Raw genomic sequence first — 25,150 nt, forward strand, 5'->3', positions numbered from 1 at the left:
TGTTCACAAGTGCTATTGAAAGTCTATAGTCAAAAGCCCGCTAGTGACATTACCACTGGAAAAAGTACTGTGAAGCCATGTCCACACTGCCACTGAAAACGTTTCAGTTGGAAACATTATTTCCTACAATGTTTTGCATCTGTTTACGACTGTGTTTCTTGTCTCTGTTGCTATCCACACTAGCAACAAACATTTCTCAGTGTATCGCATAATTTGCAATGCTATTTGTTGTGTTCTTTTCCTGTTGTCTGCCACGTCATATCTAGAGACAAGGAAACTAATATGTGCTGCTGCATTATTAATACTCGAAGGTTCAGGCAAACAAAATGAGACATCGTTGTCGTCGTTCATTCTTTTTTTCTTCGTGAATTGCTACCTGAAGACCACAAGCGTCTCTGTGTTTCATAGTTTTACAGAATAAGGTTGCATTTATCAAAAAATTTTGTAATTCATTTTAAAATTGCAATATTATTTTGATGGAGAGTTTGAATAGTAGTTGTAATGGTTGATAAAATCAGATTAGTTGTATGAATCGATTTTTGGTTTGCATACAATCGTCATCTTTGGTGAGCAAAAACATACTAGAGAACAGTTGGTGGGAAAAACTTCCATTTTTTAGGAACTGAGCATGGAAGACAGCTTTAGTTTCTATAATTTCACTTGGATATCACCTAACAATTTTGAATTTCTGGCAAATATGGTATCACTGTTTCTTTAAAAAAGAAAAGAAAAGGGGGAGGGGAAAAAAAGAAGAAGAAGAAGAAGAAGAAGAAGAAGAAGAGGAGGAGTGTCATTCCAGAGCCCTGAGTATTTATTTCACGTTTCGAAGCAAGCTACGACAAACAACCATACTTTCTTTTCTATTCAGTCTTCCTGAGTATTCTCCCAAATGTAGTAACAGTTTTCTGCAGAGCCTCTTGTTTTATTGCTGTTCTTGTGGTGCTTGCTCCATATATTCCACATGCAGCTGTCGGCCTGGAACAACAACAACAACAACAACAACTCAACAGTCTGCTGCCTCATCCACTGCATTCACACCCCTTCCCCCACCCTCTCGGAAAAACTTAATACGGCAATAGAAAACAAAACGTCTAACTACTCTATACAACAGACAACACACTGTGACATTTAAACGCACACTTGTGCCGTGCAGCATTGACATATGGTAGCTGGCATGAAATATTGTTTCCTTTGATCTGTACAGACATCACTATGGATAGATGTTTCCATGTTTCGAAATGGTGTCCACATAAAGTATCCAGAAACCTGTTTCAAGCTTAGCGTGTACACAGCCTGAAATCTACTCGACCCAAATAATCTGCCATTGGCTACCGCACGCACGTACGTACGTACATTAAATTCTGAAGCCTTTCACAGTACTTCAGTATTCGGTTAAATCATCATGTTCATCAATTATTGCTTTTTTTTAATGGTTAACACAAAGGAAAGATGTCACAGAGATGTGTGTTTTCAAGTATAATTTGGGGTTGTAGCATGTTTGAGAAAATAGCTTGATTACCTTGTACCCACATAACAGTATCAATTTTATGAAGATTTTTACTTGCTGTTACGCATCTGTGATTTTTTTTTTTTTAAAGAACTGATGAAATTCATTACCATAAACTACGGCACTAAACATTGTATTTTACATTTAATTTCCTTCACTTATACTGATTTTATAGAATATATTAGTAGAATTATGATTTTTTAATATATATATATATATATATATATATATATATATATATATATATATATATATATATATATATATATATATATATATATATATATATATGGTTATAATAGAGGGAAACATTCCACGTAGGAAATATATATCTAAAAACAAAGATGATGTGACTTACCAAATGAAAGTGCTGGCAGGTCGACAGACACACAAACAAACACAAACATACACACAAAATTCAAGCTTTCGCAACAAACTGTTGCCTCATCAGGAAAGAGGGAAGGAGAGGGAAAGACGAAAGGATGTGGGTTTTAAGGGAGAGGGTAAGGAGTCATTCCAATCCCGGGAGCGGAAAGACTTACCTTAGGGGGAAAAAAGGACGGGTATACACTCGCACACACACACATATCCATCCACACATATACAGACACAAGCAGACATATTTAAAGACAAAGAGTTTGGGCAGAGATGTCAGTCGAGGCAGAAGTGCAGAGGCAAAGATGTTGTTGAATGACAGGTGAGGTATGAGTGGCGGCAACTTGAAATTAGCGGAGATTGAGGCCTGGTGGATAACGGGAAGAGAGGATATATTGAAGAGCAAGTTCCCATCTCCGGAGTTCGGATAGGTTGGTGTTAGTGGGAAGTATCCAGATAACCCGGACGGTGTAACACTGTGCCAAGATGTGCTGGCCGTGCACCAAGGCATGTTTAGCCACAGGGTGATCCTCATTACCAACAAACACTGTCTGCCTGTGTCCATTCATGCGAATGGACAGTTTGTTGCTGGTCATTCCCACATAGAATGCGTCACAGTGTAGGCAGGTCAGTTGGTAGATCACGTGGGTGCTTTCACACGTGGCTCTGCCTTTGATCGTGTACACCTTCCGGGTTACAGGACTGGAGTAGGTGGTGGTGGGAGGGTGCATGGGACAGGTTTTACACCGGGGGCGGTTACAAGGGTAGGAGCCAGAGGGTAGGGAAGGTGGTTTGGGGATTTCATTTGTTTTTCCCTACACTGTGACGCATTCTATGTGGGAATGACCAGCAACAAACTGTCCATTCGCATGAATGGACACAGGCAGACAGTGTTTGTTGTGTAATTGTTATATATATATATATATATATATATATATATATATATATATATATATATATATATATATATATATATATAACAATTACACCTTTTTGCTCATATTTTGGGGTTTTAACGTTGTTCTCAATTCTGCATTTTCCTCCGTCTTGCGGTTCTTAAGCCTGGACCCCACAAAAACGTAAAATAGGGGTTTTGCTCTACTTGGTTTTGTAAAAATTTAAATTTGTTTTTCTACTATTTTCTATTGGGTGGAACGCATTTGGTACTGACGACTGGAATGTTTCTATTCCTCCAGATAATAAATTCTTTTTCATCTCTGAACAATATTATTTTCGATTATAGCTCTTTGTTTGAAGAAACATTCTTCACACCCAACTACTGAGCAAGAGGGCACAGTGGTACAACTGTGGGCTTTGGTTCAGGACAATTGTTCAAATCCCCATTGGGCCATCCAGATTTGGATGTGCAGTGATTCCCTAAACCATGTAAGGCAAATTCTGTAATGGCTCCTTAGAAAGGACTCACTTGATTTCCTCCTCTGTACATCCTCTATACAAATTTGACTCTAATGACCTTGCCATTGGTGGGGCATCAAAGCCCATCCTTCCTTCCTTCATTCTCTTGCTCCCTCCAGGAAAGCTTCTTCTTCTTCAGGTTAGAAAGTCAAAAGATGACCAAATGTGGAAAGTTGGGTGGGTAGGTAGGGAGTTTCTTCCGGCTGGCCCATACATCTCTAGCTTTGCAGTGCCCTATATGTGATAAAGTACATTTTCATATACTAAGAGGAGTTTTTTATGAACTAATCTGGGGTGCTTCTGCTTCAATTTACTATGCAAATGAGCCAGTAATGTTTTGTGAGGGTACCTAAAAAGCCCTGCATCAGCATTTTTGTTGCATGCATAATGGGTTTCATAACTGATAAACATTTTTATGTTTCTATTTTTTTTATCTTGCTAGTCAGTCATCGAAGGACCACAATAAGTTTGCATATTATGACAGTTGTTCTCAGTTCATTCTTTTTTGTTGAAGCCAGATGTTTTCATTAATGCACTGTGACAAGCAAGTTGATCACCTGACCATTTGCCACCATTGTTTGTTTCTTGTCTCTGAAAGTCCTCTATGCCACACAGCTGTTTTGCAGAGGTCTCAGTTTTGCTTGTGTTCTGGTTGTATAACTACCAATTTCCGGAAAATATGTTTTTACATTCACGCAGCAAGACATTCTTGTTTGTGGTTTCAAGTGAAAAGCTGTTGAAGGTGCATTTTGTCCTCTTGGAATAATTAATGCATTTGTGCGTTCTTTATTTATTTTTTTTTTCTATTTCCTAATATATTTCTTGTTTTATTGTTATGAAAAGGATAGGTGGTACTCACCATATAGTGGAGATGCAGACTCGCAGATAGGTACAACAAAAGATGACAAAGTGAGCTTTCCGCCAATAAGGCCTTTGTTGAACACACACACACACACACACACACACACACACACACACACACACACACACACACACACAAGAGACTGTGGTCATGTTTGTATGAGTTGTGTTTGCGTGAGTGTGTATATGTTATCTATTTTTGACAAAAGCCTTGTTGCCCAAAAGCTCACTTTCCAACAGTCTTTTCATTGTACCTATATGCGACTCAGCGTCTCGGCTATATGGTGAGTAGCAACTATCCTTTTCATAATATTGTTGCATTTCATCGTGGATTTTTTTGTTACATGTCTTGTTTAAAATTTTTATATGGGTCTTGTTTGTATAAACTGGACTCATTGCATTGAATAAGATCTTTCTATCTTTTTGTTTTAGTTATACTGGTAAACATCTCTCAAGGAGTATAAGACGGCATGATGCGTAGAAATGAACTGTTTGTGTGAGAGCTGTAATGATGGATTGTGTTATTTAGGAAAATGTACTTTTCCATAAATGTTTCACGAGGTTTAGAAAGCTGTTTCCATTTTTCTGTCTCATGCTTTCAAGGCATCTTTATCCTGCCCATTGATTGTACTCAATTTGCCCAGATATTTAAAGCTGCTGCTCTGTATATCTTGTTTGATTGGAAGTTAGTTTGTTCTGCTACTTTTTCAGTACATTAATTTGATCTGTTGCTATTGAAAAAGTCATTATATCATCTGCAAAATCTAAGCAGTCTATTTCTGTACCATTCTTCTTAGTTGCAATCCTCGTATGTTTTAGCAGGATCCGAAGTTCTAAATCTTTGTGCCATTCTTGTACAATTTTTTCCAAAATGCAGCTGAACAAGAGCAGCAAGAGTAAACTGTCAATTTAAAATGATTTAGAGGAACATAATTGGAATTTTATTCTAGGCTGTGTGATAGTCCCTGACTATAAATAGCATTTATCATCACTTTCTCGTTCATCAGTTTACTTTTTTCTTGTTATTTTATGAGCGTGACACCACATACTGCCACGTCTTCAGTTTATACTCAACTTTTTCAGTACATACCAAATTTAGCTGACTATAAGATGAGGTTACTTAGCTGACTAGAAGATCAGGTTTTTTCCCTGGGTTAGTCATTTGAAAAATGCAGGGATGTCTCACGTATGCAGATTAAACTATTGCTGCTGAGGTCATTTTTCATTATGTATGGAAACAAGAAGTCTGCTATATATATGGAAAATAGAACTGTGTTCTTAGATCCCATTCTAACCACGATCTTCGGAAATTGCCACACACTTAGTTGAAACAGTCAAATATTTGTGACAACCAAGGTCATAAATTTCATCAGTGCTGCTAGAAATAAATTACCCCTTTTCTTGTCTATCATTAGCTAGGTGAAACTATCCTCCCATCCGTTACACACAACTGCTGTGTTAGCAACTCACGACCAATTAGACACACACCACTGTGACTGGCTCTGGCCCCAATCTACACGCCCTTAAGAAAGACTAATACTAATACAGAACAAAGGAAACATGAGTTTCAACAATTTCTCTAATGCTGCTACTGTTCTGCAGCACTGATGATTTTCAAGGTTGGGTGTGTTGGTAACTAGAAGTGGTAAGACTTCTACCTGTTCAGCCACAGGGAGCCAAGAGCACAAAGTATGTTGTCATTCAGTTAGCTTATATTGTCAGTGCTGTAAGGACTGTAAATTGTAACAGTCAGTAATGGGTGCCAATTACAGCTGTGACTGTTGAGACATGTGGGTCTAAGAGTTCGCTGTCCCCTGTTGATACGCAGGATACTAATTTCAAGTAAATGGTGAATCATGAAGATGCAGCGATAAACAGCTGTGCAGCAGGAAGAACATTTGGTGTCGCAGAAGCCAATGTTTGTGGGTAGTGCCAGATAAAGAGTAAATTAAAGACCGCCAGTCCTACATTCCAAACTTTCAGGGGACCAAAGCAGGAAATGTTTCACAAATTGGAGCAGTGGGTTATTTAGTATGTGATAGAGAAATGCAATGAAGTTTTCTCAATTACTGAAACTGTCAGAATGAAGACACTGGAGGTAAAGAATTATTTTCCAAATGCGCATGTCATGGAATTCAAAGAAAGTACTGGCTGATGGGTGAGGAAGATGAAGATGGTGGGGCTTACATCATGACACGAACCAGTGCTAGTTCAGTGACTTCTCACAGCATACCACGACAGTGGATGGGTGGCAAATGACCTGATGCTATGTTGGTTGGAGGTTGTTCAGAACAGAATTTGAATATTGTTTGGAACAGAATCCCAGGTTTCTTGCTTAACAGAAGGAAAATGTGGTGCTGGATTCTTTCGCGGAACACGTCATCCCGGAAGGTTAGAATCTGTTAGCACATAACAACACAGACCTGATAATTATTCATGGTAGCATGAACTCTCAAGTTCAGGTAATGAATGTTGTTACGAATAGACCTTTTACAGCTCACCTGTGACAGCTGTAGTGAGTGGTTCCTTCAGGGAGACAATGTCTCACTCAAAGGGGGAAGTTCAGGAAACACTCAAATCCATGCTGGGGCAGAATCTCAAATGAATCTGTTATGAATAGATTCAAAAAGTGCTGCATATCTAATGCTGTGGGTAGCTTAGACGGCGGCTTAAAAAGTGGAAGAGTGTCAGAAGAAAAGAAATACCAGTAGGCTTACAAACGAAGATGATAATACCAGTGATCATCATCATCATCATTATTATTATTATTATTATTATTAGTAGTAGTAGTAGTAGTAGTAGTAGTGGTAGTAGTAGTAGTAGTAGTAGTAAAAGTAAAGATAGCACAGTCAGCTGGTGTAGATAGTAAGCAAGAAAAGGAATTGAAGAAAAAAGTTAATTTAGGTCATTTCTTCTTGTTTATTTTACCTCTCCTTGTTTTATCAAAACATTGACAATCAAGAAATGGTATGTTTCGAATAGGAACTGTGTTAACTTTTTAGACAGTTATTTTATGTCAGGGAAACAGTTTGTAATTTTAATTATATGTTACACATAATATGTTAGACATAAAACTTCCTCTAGCAGCCTCTTATAAAGGAGGTGGTCATCTTATAGTCAGAGTAAATTCATTAATTTCAAAATGTCCTTCATCAAATATCTTTCGAATAAGCACTAAAAACGTGGCTCCCATTGCATACTCTATTTTTTTGGAGTATGTTGTTTAAGATATTGTATACCTATTCGTATGAGGAGCTTACAGTCTGAATTCGTAATGAGTGGTAATATGACAGTCATTTCAAAAGTCCTACACACTCCATATGTGCTACATTCATGGTGGTGTGAACAAGTTGAAATTCCTGTCAGTTCTGAATGAGACTACAGGGGTGACAGTCGTGTATGTGTTTGCTGATTGGTGTGGCTGTGTCATGAGTAATTCAGTTTTAAAATGGAAGCCGAAACAGTCAGGTCACATTACATGTAGTAGTAGAGAGGATCGATGAAAGACATTTGAGGAAATTGCATATGAGTCCAGAATGTCTGTCACTTCAGTTCACAGAATAATAACTGAAAAGTTAAAGATGAGAAAAGTAGCTGCCAGATGGGTTCTGCATAATCCAAGTGAAGAGCAGAAAGCAGGTCACAAAAGAATTGCAGAAGAACTGCTTAAATATATCGAACAGAAAGAGAATAGTTTCTGAAAAGAATTGTTGCATTTGATCAAATCTGGATACAAGATTTTGAGCCAGAACTGAAGTCGTCACATCGAAAAGTTCCGAATCTCCATGCATGAAAGAATTCCGCTGTTAACGATCAAAAGTGAAACTGATTATGATCTTTGCATACGACGTGAATGGAGTCGTAGCTATGAATTGTGCCCGAGGGGATGTCTGTAACAAGCTGTTTCTGTAAAATGTTTTGCACATGAAAATTCATCAAAGAAGGCCTGTTATGCTTGCAGGTGGTGTCCTCATTTTGCAATATAATGCAAGACCGCGTATTACCCTGCCAGTGAGAGAAACTTTACACAGGTATGGATAGGGAATACTTCCCCACCCACCACTCAGTCCTGATATGAGCCCACGAGATGTAAAATGGACGGAACAGCTGCACTCCGAGCAGTTTGGGGCCTGCCTGAATGCTGGTCACTCTCCACTGATGTGTGGTCGTATTTGAATCTGGTGAACCACTCCTTAATTTGTGTTACACCCATCACATCTTCTCCAAACGCCTGCTGAATCTTACAAAGTGTTTCGCTTTGAGAATCACCAAACTTTTGACAAATTTTGATGCAATATATTTGCTCAACACGTTCAGTCATCTTGAGAGAAACTGTACTCAAACACGTTGTTTAGCACCTCACTCAGCGACCAACAGTCAGGACGACGGGGACAAAATTCACGCATGCGCATAAAGGTCTCTTCCTTTATGGTGTACAGTGGCGCCATGTTACCGTCTCTATTTTGCACATAAAAATGAAAGGTTGGACACTTTTTAGACAGACCTCGTACTCTGTTGTCCTTTGCCAGCTTGGCAGCGACCATACTCAGCTTGCACATGGACACCATCTCTGTCGCGAGGTCCCCTTTCGGTGTTGCTGTGGCTCCCATATAACTGTCGTCCACCTCTTGTTGGACTGCCCAATTTTAGTTGCTCTGTGGCAGACTTTTAAACTTTCCAGCACACTACCTACGTTGTTGGGCGACAATGCCTCAACGGCCGATTTAGTTTTATGTTTTATTTCTGAGGGCGGGTTATCGTACCATCTAAGCTTGGGCATCCGGCCTTCCCTCTCAGGCCTCCACCCTCTCACCCTTTTACCTCTTCATCGCTCTTGCTTTGCATTTTGTATGCCTTGTTGTTTGCCTTTTCTCTGTGTGTGTTCTTTTCGCCTTGTCTTTAGGGCTGGCAGTTTTAGTATGTTGCGGAGTGGCTGGCTCATTCTTTTTAATCCCCGTGATCAGCCAACCCAAGCCATCTGCTATATGATTTTAATACCTTCCTCTACCTTTCCTTTTAGTGTATGTTTCCCCTTTTGGTCCGCGTCTTTCATTTTCTCTTTTGGTTTGGTTCCCCACTAGTTTTACTGCCTTTAGTTCCCCCAACTCCTTTGTTTTTAATTGCTCTACCTTGAGATTTGCTTGCTTGAGGAAAAAGGAAATGATGACCCTGTAATTTGGTCCCTTTATACCCCAAACCAGCCAACCAATTCGCTACCCCCCTCCCCCGTATCCACCTCCCCCACCCTCTGTCTAACATCCCAACTGCACATAGCTGTCCTAACCTTTCTCCACTTCGTCCCTGTGTGGGCCGCGGCAGCACTTCACTGTCCGTATCTACGTATTTCTCCCAACTGGACTTGACTTTTTTGTCATATACATTGACATATTCTACCATTATTGAAAAGAGTGAGGTGTCCTATTTCTAGTGGTCGTTAATATCATTGAATTTGTTTCCAGTTAACTGCTGGTCAAAGTTCCATGCCACCCTTATGGTTTGCATAAGTATTTTTTAATCGGAAATCTTTCTTAGTACTATTTTCACCACAAAAAATAACTGTGTACGCACATTCTTAATGAAGTCCAATAGACGGCTTTGTTTCCAGTCTTTCATAGGACAAAGTGGCTTGTGTACATTGTTCAATCCATCATCATGCCTTGGATAGTTGTTTCAAGCTTAGGGCAATGCGTAGTCATCTACTGGCATGAGGGGTTATCAGTGTGGGAAATTGCATGCCAAATTTGCATACACCACAGCCACGTTATTCGAACATCTGACTGCTATCATGAGATAAAAACTGTTGATGGTCTGCCTCATAATAATAGCCAGGGTGATGATTTTTCTAGGAAATAATTTTACGTGGAAAAATCCGGGAAATAACTGGGAATTTCTTAAAAATCTCAGGGAATCAGGTTTTTAACCTGGCATTGCAATTTCATTTTTCTGAGCTTTATAAATCAAAAATTTTTAAATATTTAATATTTTAGAGTGTGTTAATTATATGTATTATTCCATAAACATTATTGATGTTTAAAATGGTGGTTAAACTACTGATCATTGGCTAGTATATCTGTCTCAGATGTGAGGAAAGAAAAGGTGTTTTTCTGTAATGTGAGGTCATTCCCCTTCCCCCTCCCCCCCTCCCTCCATCTCATTTCTTTATCAGGAGCTGTTTATGGCATAATCAACCTGGAATTTTCATGGAATTTTATTTTCCTTTACTTTTTCCGGCGCATTTGAGCAGCCGCTGTAATGATTGGGAAACAGTCAACAATATCAGCTGTTGATAGCTACCTGCAAATTACGGTTCATAGTTACACTGACTAGAATGCAAGAAGAGTGCTGCCTTTTTGGAGACAACTAGGAAAGCATTGTGAACCAAACAGTACACCGCCATATACAAATGATAAATTCAGCTGCTAGACATCCATTAGGAACAACAATGTAAACCAGAAGTCTCTAGACATTTTAGCCTAAGGGCTCTTCCACTAAGTTCCAAGGGCCAAGATCTAGCTGCAGTCTAAGCTTTCTTGAAGCTTGATACCTTTGTACAGCTCAGAACTTCTCAGTACAAATAAGAGTTTTCATTATGGTTACCACTGTTGCCAGCATTTATAAGATGACACTGAGCAGAACTACAGTCATTACACAGTGAATTGCTTATTGTTTGGCATAGAGCTGTGGCCACAATTTCACTTCATACACATTTCTACAAATAAATAACTTGAGAAGGTCTTTGTAATGTGCTTTCAGAAACCTTGTTACTTCCGTGCATCATTAACATTACAGCAAGTGGTCAGAACATAGCACGAGCTATTGTGATATCAGCACTGTCGGATATCTTCCCGTCCCAACATTCCTTACCATGTGGCACTGGTAGTGGTTACCACTTAGTGCCTAGCGATCACTGCTGGCATGGCCCAAGAAAAGTTGGACAGACTATATTGCATCACACCAACATACTGTAGTGTTAGATTACATGCAAATTTTCATTTGAGGACTAGACGATGATTGAGATACGTATGGAAAGGGAAAGGGAAGGGGGGGTTGACTCAATTTTGTAATTTCTTTTGGCGCTTACGGGCAAGTGACCAGGTCCTTCCATTGCCATGGTGATAGCCATTGTGTGTGCTGCACTTTTGATAAGACTACTTCAACAATGATAACTGTAAAGTAGTAACATCTTCCAGAGAGTAGACAAATGAAATAGTCCTGTATCATCTTGTGGAGAGCAGCAACTTGTGCAATCTGAAAAGCATATTATAGTTTGACTATTGTGTTTTCTGACTGCAGTTTCTTAGTTATGATATAGTGTGCTTAACAGTGAGTATTTAATTTAATTAAGATTGCCTTAAAGATAAATCCAGTGCAGTTCTTTACTCAGAACCCTTGCGCCTGATACTACTGATTGGCACCAGTTCAATTAAGTTACATCCCTTGTGTAGACTTGTGTAAATATGGGAAAGAATTGGAAGATAGATAGCGTTCGCAGAAATTTTAAAAAAGCAATGGGGACATTAATATTTCGTGGTTGCAGATAATTCACAGAGAAACAGTATCAGTTCTCGAAGAACACAATATAAAACGTCATTATGAGAATAAAATGTTATGAGACTAAACCTTCTCAGATTTATTTCAAATTCACTGGAATCAAATGGTTAGAAATATGAGTCTTTGAAAATCTCAGAAAATTTTGTTTAAGAAAGTAAATGCTGACCAAGAAGCAGGAAATCATGTTGGTCTCCACTTGACTCACTCAATAGAAAAAGATGGAAACCATTTACTGATGGTGAATTAATAAGGGATTGCATGATTGTAGCAATTGAAGAAATGTGTCCAGAAAGAGCTAATTTATTTAAAAAACATCAATTTGTCAGCAAACACTGTGACTCGAAGAGTAAATGATATTGCTAAAAGTATATTAAATAAAGTGTCTGAAAAAGCTCAGCATTTAGAGTGGTTCTCTTTGGCTGTGGATGAATCAATAATGTTTCAGGTTACGGCACAGATGTTAATTTTTATTCGACGGGTAAACAAAAATTGTGAAGTGTATGAAGAGCTTCTTGACGTTCGCATCTTTCATGGCGTGGCCATGGGACAAGAAAGTTGTGAAAGAGTAGAAAATGCTGTTCAGAAAAACAATCTATAGTGGAAAAACTTAATGTGTATCACAGCTGATGGTGGCAGAAACGTGTGTGTGTGTGTGTGTGTGTGTGTGTGTGTGTGTGTTTTTGGGGGGGGGGGGGGGGGTAAAGTAGTCTCTGCTCTTGTGTTAAAGGTGGTAGAATATAATGATGGATCAAAACCATTAATCGTACCTTGCATCAATTATCAACGGTCTTTGTGCGGAAAATGCTTGGATATCTCAAAAGTTTCAAAGCCGGTAATGTCAACTGTTAATTATGTAAGATCACATGTTCTCAAGCATCATCAGTTCTGCTAGTGTATTGGACAGTTTGAAGAAAATGACTTGGCATATTATTCGGCAGTACACTGGCTTAGCACTGGAAAAGATCCTATGCGATTTTTTGAGCTCCGCACAACAATCAAAATTTTCTTGAATGAATGAATCATCCTCTAGATGAGTTACTAAACACTGAGTGATGATGGAAGTTATCATTTTAAACAGATTTAACTAAACACATGGATAACCGTCATTTATATTTACACAAAGAAAAGCAACTACTGCCTGTTTGTACACTCATATAAAATACTTTCGACAAAAAATAGTTTTGCTTCAGTCTCAGTTGAACAAAAATGTTTTACACATTTCATTATGTGTCAGTCATTCAGTCAGCATTCAAAGAATGCATTTTGCGTCAGTTTCGCAACTGAAACTGCCTTAGATATAAATTTTAAGTCTCATATTTCAAATTTTGATGCAATTGCACGCATTTTCAATCGGGCAATCCTCCATGACCATTTAGTGCACTTTTGCAAGGTTTTCCACTTGGCAGCAGTTGAATATGAAGGAGCAGAGTCTCCCAGTGTATTGTGGAAATTTTTTATTTTATTTTTTATTTTTTTGTATTTTTATTTTTTCCTTTTTTGTATTTTTATTTTTTCCTTTCCCCTATCTTTGCAAATCCCTACACAGGAACAACAGAACCATGTCACTGCCACAGCTCTCTTCCAAGAGCGCTGATGTGGCATGTATTTACAGGCAACATTCCAATGAATATCACATGAACAACTTGTTGCGCTAGTGCTGACCTCTCATGGTGATTCTGAGAACTTTTCAAACTACCCTCGTAACTTGTTGATAGGGGGGGGGGGGGGGTGAGAGGGAGATGAGAGGGTCCTTCCTCAATAAATGTAAGGAGATTATTCAGATGGGGCAACAAATGCCACAAGCAATTTTCCATTAAAACCCTCACAATGCACAGGCACTTTCATAGATTTAATAGCAATGGGAAAGATGGACAAAGTGAGAAAGAGAGGTCAAATCTTGGCTCCAGAACTCTCAGCATATGATTAAATACTCCTGGTCTTGCAGGAATATTGCCCTCCATTGAGCTCTTAATGGACGCCATTGAAGTTGCAAGTGGCAGTGCTTTGCGATCGGTGGAATGCACGCTAGACTGTACCTGGCTCGGAGCTGTCCAGGAAGTAACCAATTTGCAACAGTTTATTGTGTCACTGTATTGCCGACTGCTGTTCAAATTGCTGCTGAAAATGCAATACAATACAATGTGCCAGAGCCATATGCCAAACACCCTGGTCTGTACTCTTGGTAGTGCCATGTGGCTGTCCAGAGCCTGGTCTTCTTGCAACCATATATTCTTGTCACCACAAATGCCAGCAATCGTGTACAGTGGCTGCATTCCTACAACATTTTCTTGCAGTATCACAGGAACAGCAACCATCTTCTCATAGCCCTAGTACACAACCCCATTCAAACTCTGCGATGTTGATAATAGTCTTCGTCACTTTAAAGGCATTCTTGACTAACATGAACTCTGCATGTCCAATCTCAAAGGTAATTAACATTCATGACCATTGCAGCACTACTAGCGTCACATGTATGCAACTGGTGCAAAATTTGAATACATTGTCTTTCAGATATAGAAACGTGCCTACCAGCTTTCATGTGAGGCACACAACTCCTTCGTAGTGTTGTGATTTTTCTCCATCAGTGTATGTAGAATGTGCCTGACTAGACATAAGAGCACTTGGTGGCTCTAATTGCGCCAAATTAAGTAAGTAATGTTATTGCGAAATGTGCACTAGTTTTAAAAAGAATAATTCATTGTATTCAACAACGTCCCCTTACCAGACAGAGGACTTTCACCTTTCTCATGTTTCCATGCAGGTTTAATGGTTTTCTATATATGAATGTTACTTGTGCAAATAATTGAAAAGTCTAGCAGTGTGGTCAAGTGCTGTGACTGAACTGTTCCATCCTCTATGAGGGCAGAAACTTCACTTTGCTGTGAGTGCTATGGGCTTCTCCATTACAAATCGACATTGTGCTGAAGTAGATCATCTGTGTACCATGCTTACATTTGGCACATGTTGTTAAGCTGGCATTCATTTTGCTTCCGGTTATTGAGTATTTTATTTAGGTTATTAAAATTAATAACCAGTCATTGTGCTGTGATTGTGATATTCATAGCAGTAAGTTCCATAAAGATGGAAGAGAATGCCTCAGTACCTGATTTTAGCATGACTTCTTCAGAAGACCTCAGCAGGGGAGTTTTAAGAGGAATATGATGTGCCTTAGTTGGTCCAGATTATTTTACTTTTGTGCCAGTGAGCGCAAAAGCCTGCGGACTTGAATAAAGTACAGAACGTTTTAGATATTAAGTTAATTTAATGATTTATTTGAATGTGTGTTTTTGGTAATTCCCATTGTTCGCTATCTGCAGGAGGAGGAGGGTGAAGGCAGTGGAGGTTCAGATCGTGACTCAGATGCCGAGTTTGAACAAATGCTACAGGAAGCAGAGGAAGGTTCGAAAACACCAGAAGATGGTGCAGATGAAGAAGCAGAATCTGGCAGTGGTGATGCTAATAGCAGTCAAGCAGCAGCTCCTCGGCGGAAAGCAAAAACGAAAATTGGTAATAAAAGCAAGAAAAAGAAGAAGACTAAAACAACATCAAAGTTCCCCAGTGGTGAGGGTGAAGATGGTTATGAAGTAAGTTCCATATTCACTATTTACAGATAGTAGTGGGTGGCAGTGATCCTGAAATGTGTCTTGTATACCTAAATTTGAAATGCATACTTTGTGGTCGCTCATAAACATTCTTATTAATTTCTGTTTCGATAAATTATGAACTTGTGGGTTTTGTATGTGTTTTACAATGTAAGGTCATCTATGATTAATAAGCACTGATGATTATAAAATGATAAAATTATCATTGCTTGAATATTTTATAAAAGTTTAAAACTTATGTTTAATTTTGCTATGGTATCAATATTGGTGCTTGTTCATTGTGAAATGACCATTCAGTTTTCTAGTCCTAAATCGTAGCCATTCGTTTTTGGTTGCAGCCAACGTTACCTAGCTGACAGTATTGTAGCCATTGTTGTCTCCAGTGTTACTTTGTTGTACTTAAATCTGTTTCATACAATTTTCTTTCCTTGCTGTAAATGTACATAGTTTTCAGAATTAGGAGCTTTATTAAATGTATCTGCACGTAAGATTTTCAGCACATGTGAAGACGTCTGCACTGTGAGAGGCAGGTGTGATCACCCCCCTTCCCCCACCCGAACATGATCAAAAAATGCGTCACCAGTTTTGGCAGTTGGCAAAATCCCTTCAGATGTTATGCAGAAAGATTAAAATATTAGTTCTAGCAGATCCATATTTTGTAGTTCTCTTAATATCTTTGGTTTTTATGCTATTACATAAATATTTACAAATGGTACATGACTCCAGAATGCTCATTGATCAGTGTAACAGTTCCCTGAAGCATCAAACCTAAGAAAATATTTCATGGTAGTGTTATTTTCCCTTACTCAGAATGCATTGAGCGTAGCCCTCTAACGGACTTAATAGAAATTGCATTCTCACACATTTGTTTCAGTAACAAAATTACAAATATCTCGTAGTACTTGAGTAACATTTAATAAAGATACCATATCATGAACTGTTAGAACAGTAAAAATTCATTGCTGCACCTTATATTCAATTTTTATCGCTTTAATAGAGTAAAAATTTGCACATGGTGCTAAAGGAATGCAGTAATATAAACAGTGTATCTACTGGTACTCTCACTGTTCGAAATGTTACTGCAACATGAGGGCCTAGTTTAAAAGTTACAGTGATCAACGTACTTTGTAAAAGTGTCTAAGTATCAGTACTGTAGTCGTATAGAGAAGTGACCAATGAGAATGTTCAACCACTACATGTTTGTCAAAGCACAAATCATTTGTCTGTGGTCGTATTGTATTATCATAACTACTGTTTATTATTCATAAAAAGTTGTAAGGCAGGTTAAATGTGTTTATGCACCATATATTCAATTTTTACTTCTTTCTTGATGTAAAAATTTGCACATGGTGCTAAAGAAAATGCAGTTGTATAAACAGTGTATGCACCAGTGTCGTCACTGTTCAAAATGTTTCAGCGACATTATTTGAAACCTGTATGAAAATCATATTGTTAGAATGCACAGAATGAAGTGCAGGCAAAAATATTCAAAGGCGTCAGACAGGGAATTTGAAACTCGTTATTATCATTCAATTTCTACGAGCTGACAGAATTTCGGAGATTGTTCAGTGATATATTCTAAGTGCCTGTAGTCATTGAACTGAAAAGGGTGCATAGCCAGCACGGTAGCCAGCCCGTGTGGTGGGGTCGCTATGTACCCTTTTGGTTGAGCCCCCTGAACACACAGGGATCACACTTCTGATACCTGAGCTGTGACCTCCTCATGCATGCCTTGGAGTGGTTGCTAGTCATCCTGGAGCATCGGAACTCCCGGCAATGGCCGCCGTGCCAGACGGCCCTTGCTGTGGCTGGGTGGCGTCCGTGAGGAGAGCCCCTGATCGGAGTGGGTGGTATCAGGGCGGACGCTATGCAAATGAAACGCATACGGGTCCAGAACTCTGGCTGTTCTTCTGCGGCCGTCTCTCTGCGTGGAACTGATTCCTCAAGTGCTGCTTCTCTTGCCCCTTCGGCCTTCCCTTCCATGGCTACCCCCTGGGAAGAAGGTCAGGCCCGTCGGCTAGGGGCAAAACCTTTCCCCCGTTATCTAGTTTGCACCAGGACTGATGGAGATACTTTCACTAATACCAAACCTTTATTCTTTGTGGAACACATTGAAGACAAGTTTGGCGAAGTGGACTCCCTGAGCAAGATGCGGTCGGGTTCGTTGCTGATAAAAACTGCTTCAGCTGCCCAATCTGCGGCCCTTCGTGCCTGTACCCATCTTGGCACAATTCCTGTGTCCATTACCCCCCACCAGTCTCTAAATATGGTATAAGGTGTGATTTTTCACAGGGACCTCATCCTTCAAACTGATGAGGAACTTCGGGACAATCTCGGACGGCGGGGTGTTCACTTTGTTCGGTGTGTTCAGAACGGTCCTAAAGACAATCGTATTGATACTGGTCCTTTATCCTGGCCTTTGAAGATGATACACTCCCTGAGAAAGTTAAGATTATGGTCTATCGCTGTGATGTGAAGCCGTACATCCCACCTCCTATGAGGTGTTTTAAGTGCTTGCGTTTTGGACACATGTCTTCCCGCTGTTCACAGGCCCCTCTCTGTGGTGACTGTGGACGTCCACTCCATGAGGGGAGTCCCTGTGTTCCCCCTCCGGTGTGTGTAAATTGTCATGGTAGTCATTCTCCATGTTCACCAGATTGCCCAGTATATAAGAAGGGAAAAAAGATACAGGAGTATAAGTCCCTCGATCGTTTAACCTACACAGAGGCCCGTAAGAAATATACACGACTTCACCCTGTGTCCATGACATCTAGTTACGCCTTGGTTACATCTACAGCCCTTCATCCCCCTTCATCCCCCTTCCATACCCCCATCCCGGACCCCTCTCCTCCCCCCCCTCCCCTGCGGCTCCCACACCTTCTCCTCTGGGCGCTGCTCCCCCTCCCCAGCCGGAGAAGTGTCCCACTCCTTCGGCATCTGCCGGTCAAGGGCGCCTCTCCCGGGGTGCCCCTTCCCGGCACCTTCCAGGCCAAAGGTCTGCTGCCGCGCGATGACCGCGAGAGCCGCGGTCTGTCGGCCCCCAGGTCGCCTGGTCTCTTTCTGTTCCTGATCTTGCTGCAGCGGGCTCCATTATGCCACACAGCCCTCCTCGATCTCAGCCTGAAAAGAAGAAGAAGCATAAGTCCGGGGACAAAGAGCCTCTGGTCTCACCGGAGGTCCCTTCCCCGACTTCACAACCGGATTCTGACCTGTCGTTCAGGGATGTCGCCCCCTCCTTGTCGGTGACGGGTGGGGACCCGGCGGTATGACTGGATTTAGCGTGTTCAGCCCCCATTTAAACCATCGTTCTGTGGTTCTCCTGTGGAATTGTAATGGATACTATCATCACCTTCCGGAATTGCAATCCCTTCTTTCGTCCTACTCTGCAGCTTGTGTGGTTCTCCAGGAATCTCATTTTACTGATGCTCACTCACCGACCCCCCGTGGGTTCCATGTTTTCTATCGAAATCGGGCCGGACCCCTGCGGGCTTCTGGTGGCGTTTGTACGTTGGTCCATACAGACATTGCTAGCACGTGGATTCCTCTTCAAACTACATTGGAAGCGGTTGCTGTTAGGGTCCACTTAGACTCTGCGGTCACAGTTTGCAATCTGTATCTCCCTCCTGACAGGACTCTTACACCTGCTGCCTTAACTGCCCTTCTTCAGCAACTTCCTCCTCCCTTCCTCCTCCTTGGGGATTTTAATGCTCATCATCCCTTGTGGGGCAGTGTCTTTCCATCTAGACGAGGTCTTCTTATAGACCAATTTATTGCAGACCACGACCTGTGCCTTCTTAATGATGGCTCACCTACTCATTTCAGTGCTGGTCATGGTACCTTTTCTGCCATTGATCTTTCTCTTTCTTCTCCCTCTCTCCTCCCTTCATTACACTGGTCGCCACACGACGACCTTTGTGATAGTGACCATTTCCCGTTGATTATCACGCTCCCTTCCCGCTCCCCAATGGACAGGTTACCTCGTTGGTCTTTCCAACACGCCGATTGGCCTCTATACACTGCACAGGTCGTGTTTTCTCCCTCTTTGTCGGGTTGTATTGATGACGTCCTACGTGACATGTCTGACGCGATTGTTCGCGCTGCTAGCCTTGCTGTCCCGCACTCATCTGGACCATTTCGTCGCCGGCAAGTCCCATGGTGGAGTATGGCCATTGCCATTGCCATCCGTGATCGCCGTCGAGCTTTGCAACACTTTAAGTGGCACCCATCCGTAGCCAGCCTTACTACCTTTAAACGCCTCCGTGCTAAAGCCCGTTATTTAATCAAACAGAGCAAGCAGATATGTTGGGAACGATTCGTTTCTTCCCTTGGTTCTCCTGTTCCTCTGTCACGGGTATGGGCTACACTTCACTCTCTCCAAGGTTGCCATCGGCAGTCCACCCTCCCAGGCCTTCACCTCCCAGATGGCATTTGTACGGACTCATTAGTTCTTGCAGAACATCTTGCGACCCATTTTGCAGTGGCATCAGCGTCAGCCTTCTATCCAGCCGCTTTCCTTCACCAAAAACAGCGGGCTGAAGCTTCCACGTTATGTTTCACCCCTTGTGAGTCAGAATCTTACAACAAACCTTTTACTGAATGGGAATTTCTTTCTGCTCTATCTTCTTCTCATGATACGGCCCCTGGCCCAGATTCCATTCATAACCAACTGCTTCAACATCTCAGTGCTCCACAACGGCAACATCTTTTTCGGGTGTTTAACCGTAGCTGGCTCCAGGGTGACTTCCCTTCTCAGTGGAGGGATAGCATTGTGGTTCCTGTCCTTAAGCCTGGTAAGAACCCCCTATCTGTTGACAGCTATCGGCCAATTAGTTTGACCAATGTTGTTTGTAAGTTACTTGAACGGATGGTAGCCCGTCGGCTCAATTGGGTCCTCGAATCTCGGGATCTATTGTCCCCTTACCAGTGTGGCTTTCGATAGGGACGGTCTCCAATCGATCATTTACTTCGCTTGGAATCCGCAGTTCGGCAGGCTTTTTCCCAGCGCCACCAAAGGTTGCAGTGTTTTTTGACCTTCGCAAGGCCTATGACACGGCCTGGCGCCATCACACCTTACTTACCCTTCATCAATGGTGTCTTCGGGGCCCACTCCCGATTTTTATCCGCCAGTTCCTGATCCATCGGTCATTCAGAGTTCGAGTTGGTACTGCTTTTAGTTCTCCACGCACCCAGGAGACGGGCATCCCACAGGGTTCTGTCTTGAGTGTCCTTCTTTTCCTCATTGCTATTGATGGACTTGGGGCCTCTGTCGGTCCCTTGGTTGCCCCTGCCCTGTATGTGGATGATTTCTGCATTTGGGTTAGTTCCTCCTCGATGACATCTGCAGAACGGCAGCTCCAGGTAGCTATACGGCGTGCCTCTGCATGGACCCTCTCACACGGGTTTCAATTCTCTCCTTTAAAATCGCGGGTGGTCCACTTCTGTCGCCATACTTCGATCCACCCTGATCCAGAGCTCTATCTCGCTGCACAACGATTGCCTGTGGTCCCACAGTTTCGTTTCCTGGATCTTCTTTTCGACAACAAGCTCGCTTGGCTGCCCCATATCAGACTACTGAAGGTAGGATGTTTCCGTAAACTCAATGTCCTTCGCTTCCTTGCCCACTCCTCTTGGGGTGCGGACCGTTCCCTCCTTTTCCGTCTTTATCGTGCTCTAGTTCTGTCTCGCTTGGACTATGGTTGTCAAGTTTATGGTTAAGCTGCTCCTTCCACACTGCACGTGCTGGATCCAGTCCACCATCGTGGTATCCGTTTGGCCACCGGTGCCTTCCATACTAGCCCTGTTGATAGTCTCCTGGTTGAAGCTGGGATCCCCCCTTTCTGTTCGGCGGTCCCAGCTTCTGGTGTCTTATGCACTCACTATCCGTTCCTCTCCCACTCATCCTTCCTATTCTATCCTGTTCCCAGACCATGGACGTCGCCCACCCGACTCCCGCCCTCGGGCGGGTTTACCGGTTGGGCTCCGCCTTGCGTCTCTTTGCCGTGATTTTCAGCTTCCTTCTTTGTCCTGTCTTCCTCGCTCTCTCCCCTCCACCCCTCCTTGGTTAGTTCCTCGGCCTCGAATTCGGATGGATCTCCGCCGAGGTCCGAAAGATTCCATCCCCCCGGTGGTGTTCCGTTCCTTTTTCCGCCAAATTTTATGGGAGTTTCGGGATGCTGTTGTTTTTTACACTGATGGCTCTAAATCTGCTGATCATGTTGGGTATGCCTTCACGTCCTCTGTTGGAACGGAAAATCATGTGCTGCCACCTACATGTGGGGTGTTTACTGCGGAATTGATGGCAATTTCCCAGGCCCTTACCTTTATTAAACAGTCCCAACACAACCGCGTTTTGTTATGTACAGACTCAATGAGTGGCCTTCTTGCTATTGACCGGTGTTTTTCGCGCCATCCCTTGGTCTCTGCCATCCATGACCATCTTGCTGATATTCGCCGTGCTGCTTGTTCCATTGACTTACTTTGGGTCCCTGGCCATGTGGGTATCCTGGGTAATGAGCTCGCTGATCGTTTGGCTGGGGGAGCAGTCACTTACCCCCCCCCCCCCCCTCCCCCCCGTTTTCGGTAACCCCTCCTGCAGCGGATTTACGGCTTCACATCAAATCTACTCCCCTGCCTAATAAACTTCGTGCGATTACGGTGACACCAGGCCCGTGGCGTTCTTCCTTTCACCTCTCCCGAAAGGACTCGACCACACTGTGTCGTCTCCGCATTGGCCATACCAGGCTGACCCATGGTTTTCTTTTGCGTGATGAGCCACCCCCACTTTGTGGTTGTGGAGCCTTTCAGTCAGTAGCCCACATTTTGGTTGAATGCCCCCTTCTTTTGGCTCTGCGTGCCAAGTATAGACTCCCCCACACTTTACCTTTGATGTTGGCTGACGATTCCCGGATGGTCTCTCTAAGGACTGGTTAGTCTCCTTTTCCGATACGTATTTCTACATTCTAGCGGTTGCACCTTTTAAGTCACAGGTGGTCTTGCCTACGCTGCTTCAGCATAGCGTTGGGTTCGTTCTCTTGCCGACTTCCCTCATTTTGTTTTTACCAATAACAACATGACTGCCCTTTTACGTTTTTACCTTTTTCCGTTTTATTGTTCTGACTTTCCTGAGATGTTCCATTAGCGGAATGGAGCATATTTGAAACAAGGGACTGATGACCTTGCTGTTTGGTCCCTTAAACCTCAACCAACCAACCAACGGCTGAAAGCAAGGGGAAACTACAACCATAATTTTTTTCCGAGGGCATGCAACTATACTGTATGGTTAAATGATGATGGCGTCCTCTTGGGTAAAATATTCCGGAGGTAAAGTAGTCCCCCATTCGGATCTCCGAGTGGGGACTACTCAGGAGGACATTGTTATCAGGAGAAAGAAAACTACCGTTCTGCGGATTGGAGTGTGGAATGTCAGATCCCTTAATCGGGCAGGTAGCTTAGAAAATTTAAATGGATAGGTTAAAGTTAGATATAGTCGGAATTAGTGGCAGGAGGAACAAGACTTTTGGTCAGGTGAATACAGGGTTATAAATACAAAATCAGATGGGGGTAATGCAGAAGTAGGTTTAATAATGAATAGGAAAATAGGAATGCAGGTAAGCTACTACAAACAGCATAGTGAATGCATTATTGTGGCCAAGATAGATACAAAGCCCACGCTTACTACAGTTGTACAAGTTTGTATGCCAACTAGCTCTGCAGATGACGAAGAGATTGATGAAATGTATGATGAGATAAAAGAAATTATTCAGATGGTGAAGGGAGACGAAAATTTAACAGTCATTAGTGACTCGAATTCGATAGTACAAAGAGGGAGAGAAGGAAACGTAGTAGGTGAATATGGATTGGCTGGAAGAAGTGAAAGAGGAAGCCGTCTGGTAGAAATTTGCACAGAGCATAACTTGGTTCAAGAATCATGGAAGAAGGTTGTATACATGGAAGAATCCTGGAGATACTAGAAGGTATCAGATAGATTATATAATGGTAAGACATTTCCAGGGGCAGATGTAGTCTCTGAGCGCAATCTATTGGTTGTGAACTGTAGGTTAAAACTGAAGAAACTGCAAAATGCTGGGAATTTAAGGAGATGAGACCTGGATAAACTGAAAGAACGAGAGGTTGTAGAGAGCTTCAGGGAGAGCATTAGGGAACAATTGACAAGAATGGGGGAAAGAAATACAGTAGAAGAAGAATGGGTTGCTTTGAGAGACGAAATTGTGAAGGTAGTAGAGGATCAAGTAGGTAAAAAGATGAGGGCTAATAGAAATCCTTGGGTAACAGAAGAGTTGTTGAATTTAATTGATGAAAGGAGAAAATATAAAAATGCTGTAAATGAAGCAGGCAGGCAAAAAGGAATACAAACGTCTCAAAAATGAGATTGACAGGAAGTGCAAAATGGCTAAGCAGGGATGGCTAGAGGACAAATGTAAGGATGTAGAGGCGTATATCACTAGGGGTAAGATAGATGCTGCCTACAGGAAAATTAAAGAGACCTTTGGAGAAAAGAGAACCACTTGCTTGAATATCAAGAGCTTAGATGGCAACCCAGTTCTAAGCAAAGAACAGAAAGCAGAAAGGTGGAAGGAGTATATAGAGGGTCTATACAAGGGCAATGTTCTTGAGGACAATATTATAGAAATGGAAGAGAATGTAGATGAAGATGAAATAGGAGATATGATACTGTGTGAAAAGTTTGACAGAGAACTGAAAGACCTAAGTCGAAACAAGGCCCTGGGAGTAGCAACATTCCATTAGTACTACTGACAGCGTTGGGAGAGCCAGTCCTGACAAAACTGTACCATCTGGTGAGCAAAATGTATGATACAGGCGAAATACCCCCAGACTTAAAGAAGAATATAATAATTCCAATCCCAAAGAAAGCAGGTGTTGACAGATGTGAAAATTATCAAACTACCAGTTTATTAAGCGACAGTTGTAAAATACTAACACGAATTCTATACAGACGAATGAAAAAACTGGTAGAAGCTGACCTTGGGGAAGATCAGCTTTGATTCCGTAGAAATGTTGGAACACGTGAGGCAATACTGACCCTACGACGTATCTTGGAAAATAGATTAAGGAAAGGCAAACCTACGTTTCTAGCATTTGTAGACTTAGAGAAAGCTTTTGACAATGTTGACTGAAATACTCTCTTTCAAATTCTGAAGGTGGCAGGGGTAAAATACAGGGAGCGAAAGGCTATTTACAAACTGTACAGAAACCAAATGGCAGTTATAAGAGTCAAGGGGCATGAAAGGGAAGCAGTGGTTGGGAAGGGAGTGAGACAGGGTTGTAGCCTCTCCCCGATGTTATTCAATCTGTATATTGAGCAAGCAGTGAAGGAAACAAAAGAAAAATTCCGAGTAGGAATTAAAATCCATGGAGAAGAAATAAAAACTTTGAGGTTCGCCGATGACATTGTAATTCTGTCAGAGACAGCAAAGGACGTGGAAGAGCAGCTGAACGGAATGGAAAGTGTCTTGAAAGGAAGATACAAGATGAACATCAACAAAAGCAAAACGAGGATAATGGAATGTAGTCGAATTAAAACAGGTGATGCTGCGGGAATTGGATTAGGAAATGAGACACTTAAAGTAGTAAATGAGTTTTGCTATTTGGGGAGCAAAATAACTGATGATGGTCGAAGTAGAGAGGATATAAAATGTAGACTGGCAATGGCAAGGAAAGCGTTTCTGAAGAAGAGAAATTTGTTGACATCAAGTATAGCTTTATGTGTCAAGAAGTCGTTTCTGAAAATATTTGTATGGAGTGTAGCCATGTATGGCAGTGAAACGTGGACAATAATAGTCTGGACAAGAAGAGAATA

At 41.7% G+C, this 25,150-nt stretch overlaps 1 protein-coding gene across 4 annotated transcripts in view; it reads left to right on the forward strand.

The window, feature by feature from the left end:
• Window positions 1-25,150, forward strand: part of LOC126473300 (chromodomain-helicase-DNA-binding protein Mi-2 homolog) — a 165,166-nt gene that overhangs the window by 26,013 nt on the left and 114,003 nt on the right. For all 4 annotated transcript variants that reach the window (XR_007586432.1, XR_007586434.1, XR_007586433.1 and 1 more), the window contains exon 8: window positions 15,028-15,294. Coding sequence is in view for 1 of the 4 variants with exons in the window: in XM_050100270.1 (XP_049956227.1) it covers window positions 15,028-15,294 (267 nt within the window). In the remaining 3 variants the exon portion in view is untranslated. The remainder of the gene's footprint in view (window positions 1-15,027; window positions 15,295-25,150) is intronic.

This window comes from Schistocerca serialis, chromosome 4, assembly GCF_023864345.2.
Source record: "Schistocerca serialis cubense isolate TAMUIC-IGC-003099 chromosome 4, iqSchSeri2.2, whole genome shotgun sequence".
Classification (NCBI taxonomy): domain Eukaryota; kingdom Metazoa; phylum Arthropoda; class Insecta; order Orthoptera; family Acrididae; genus Schistocerca; species Schistocerca serialis.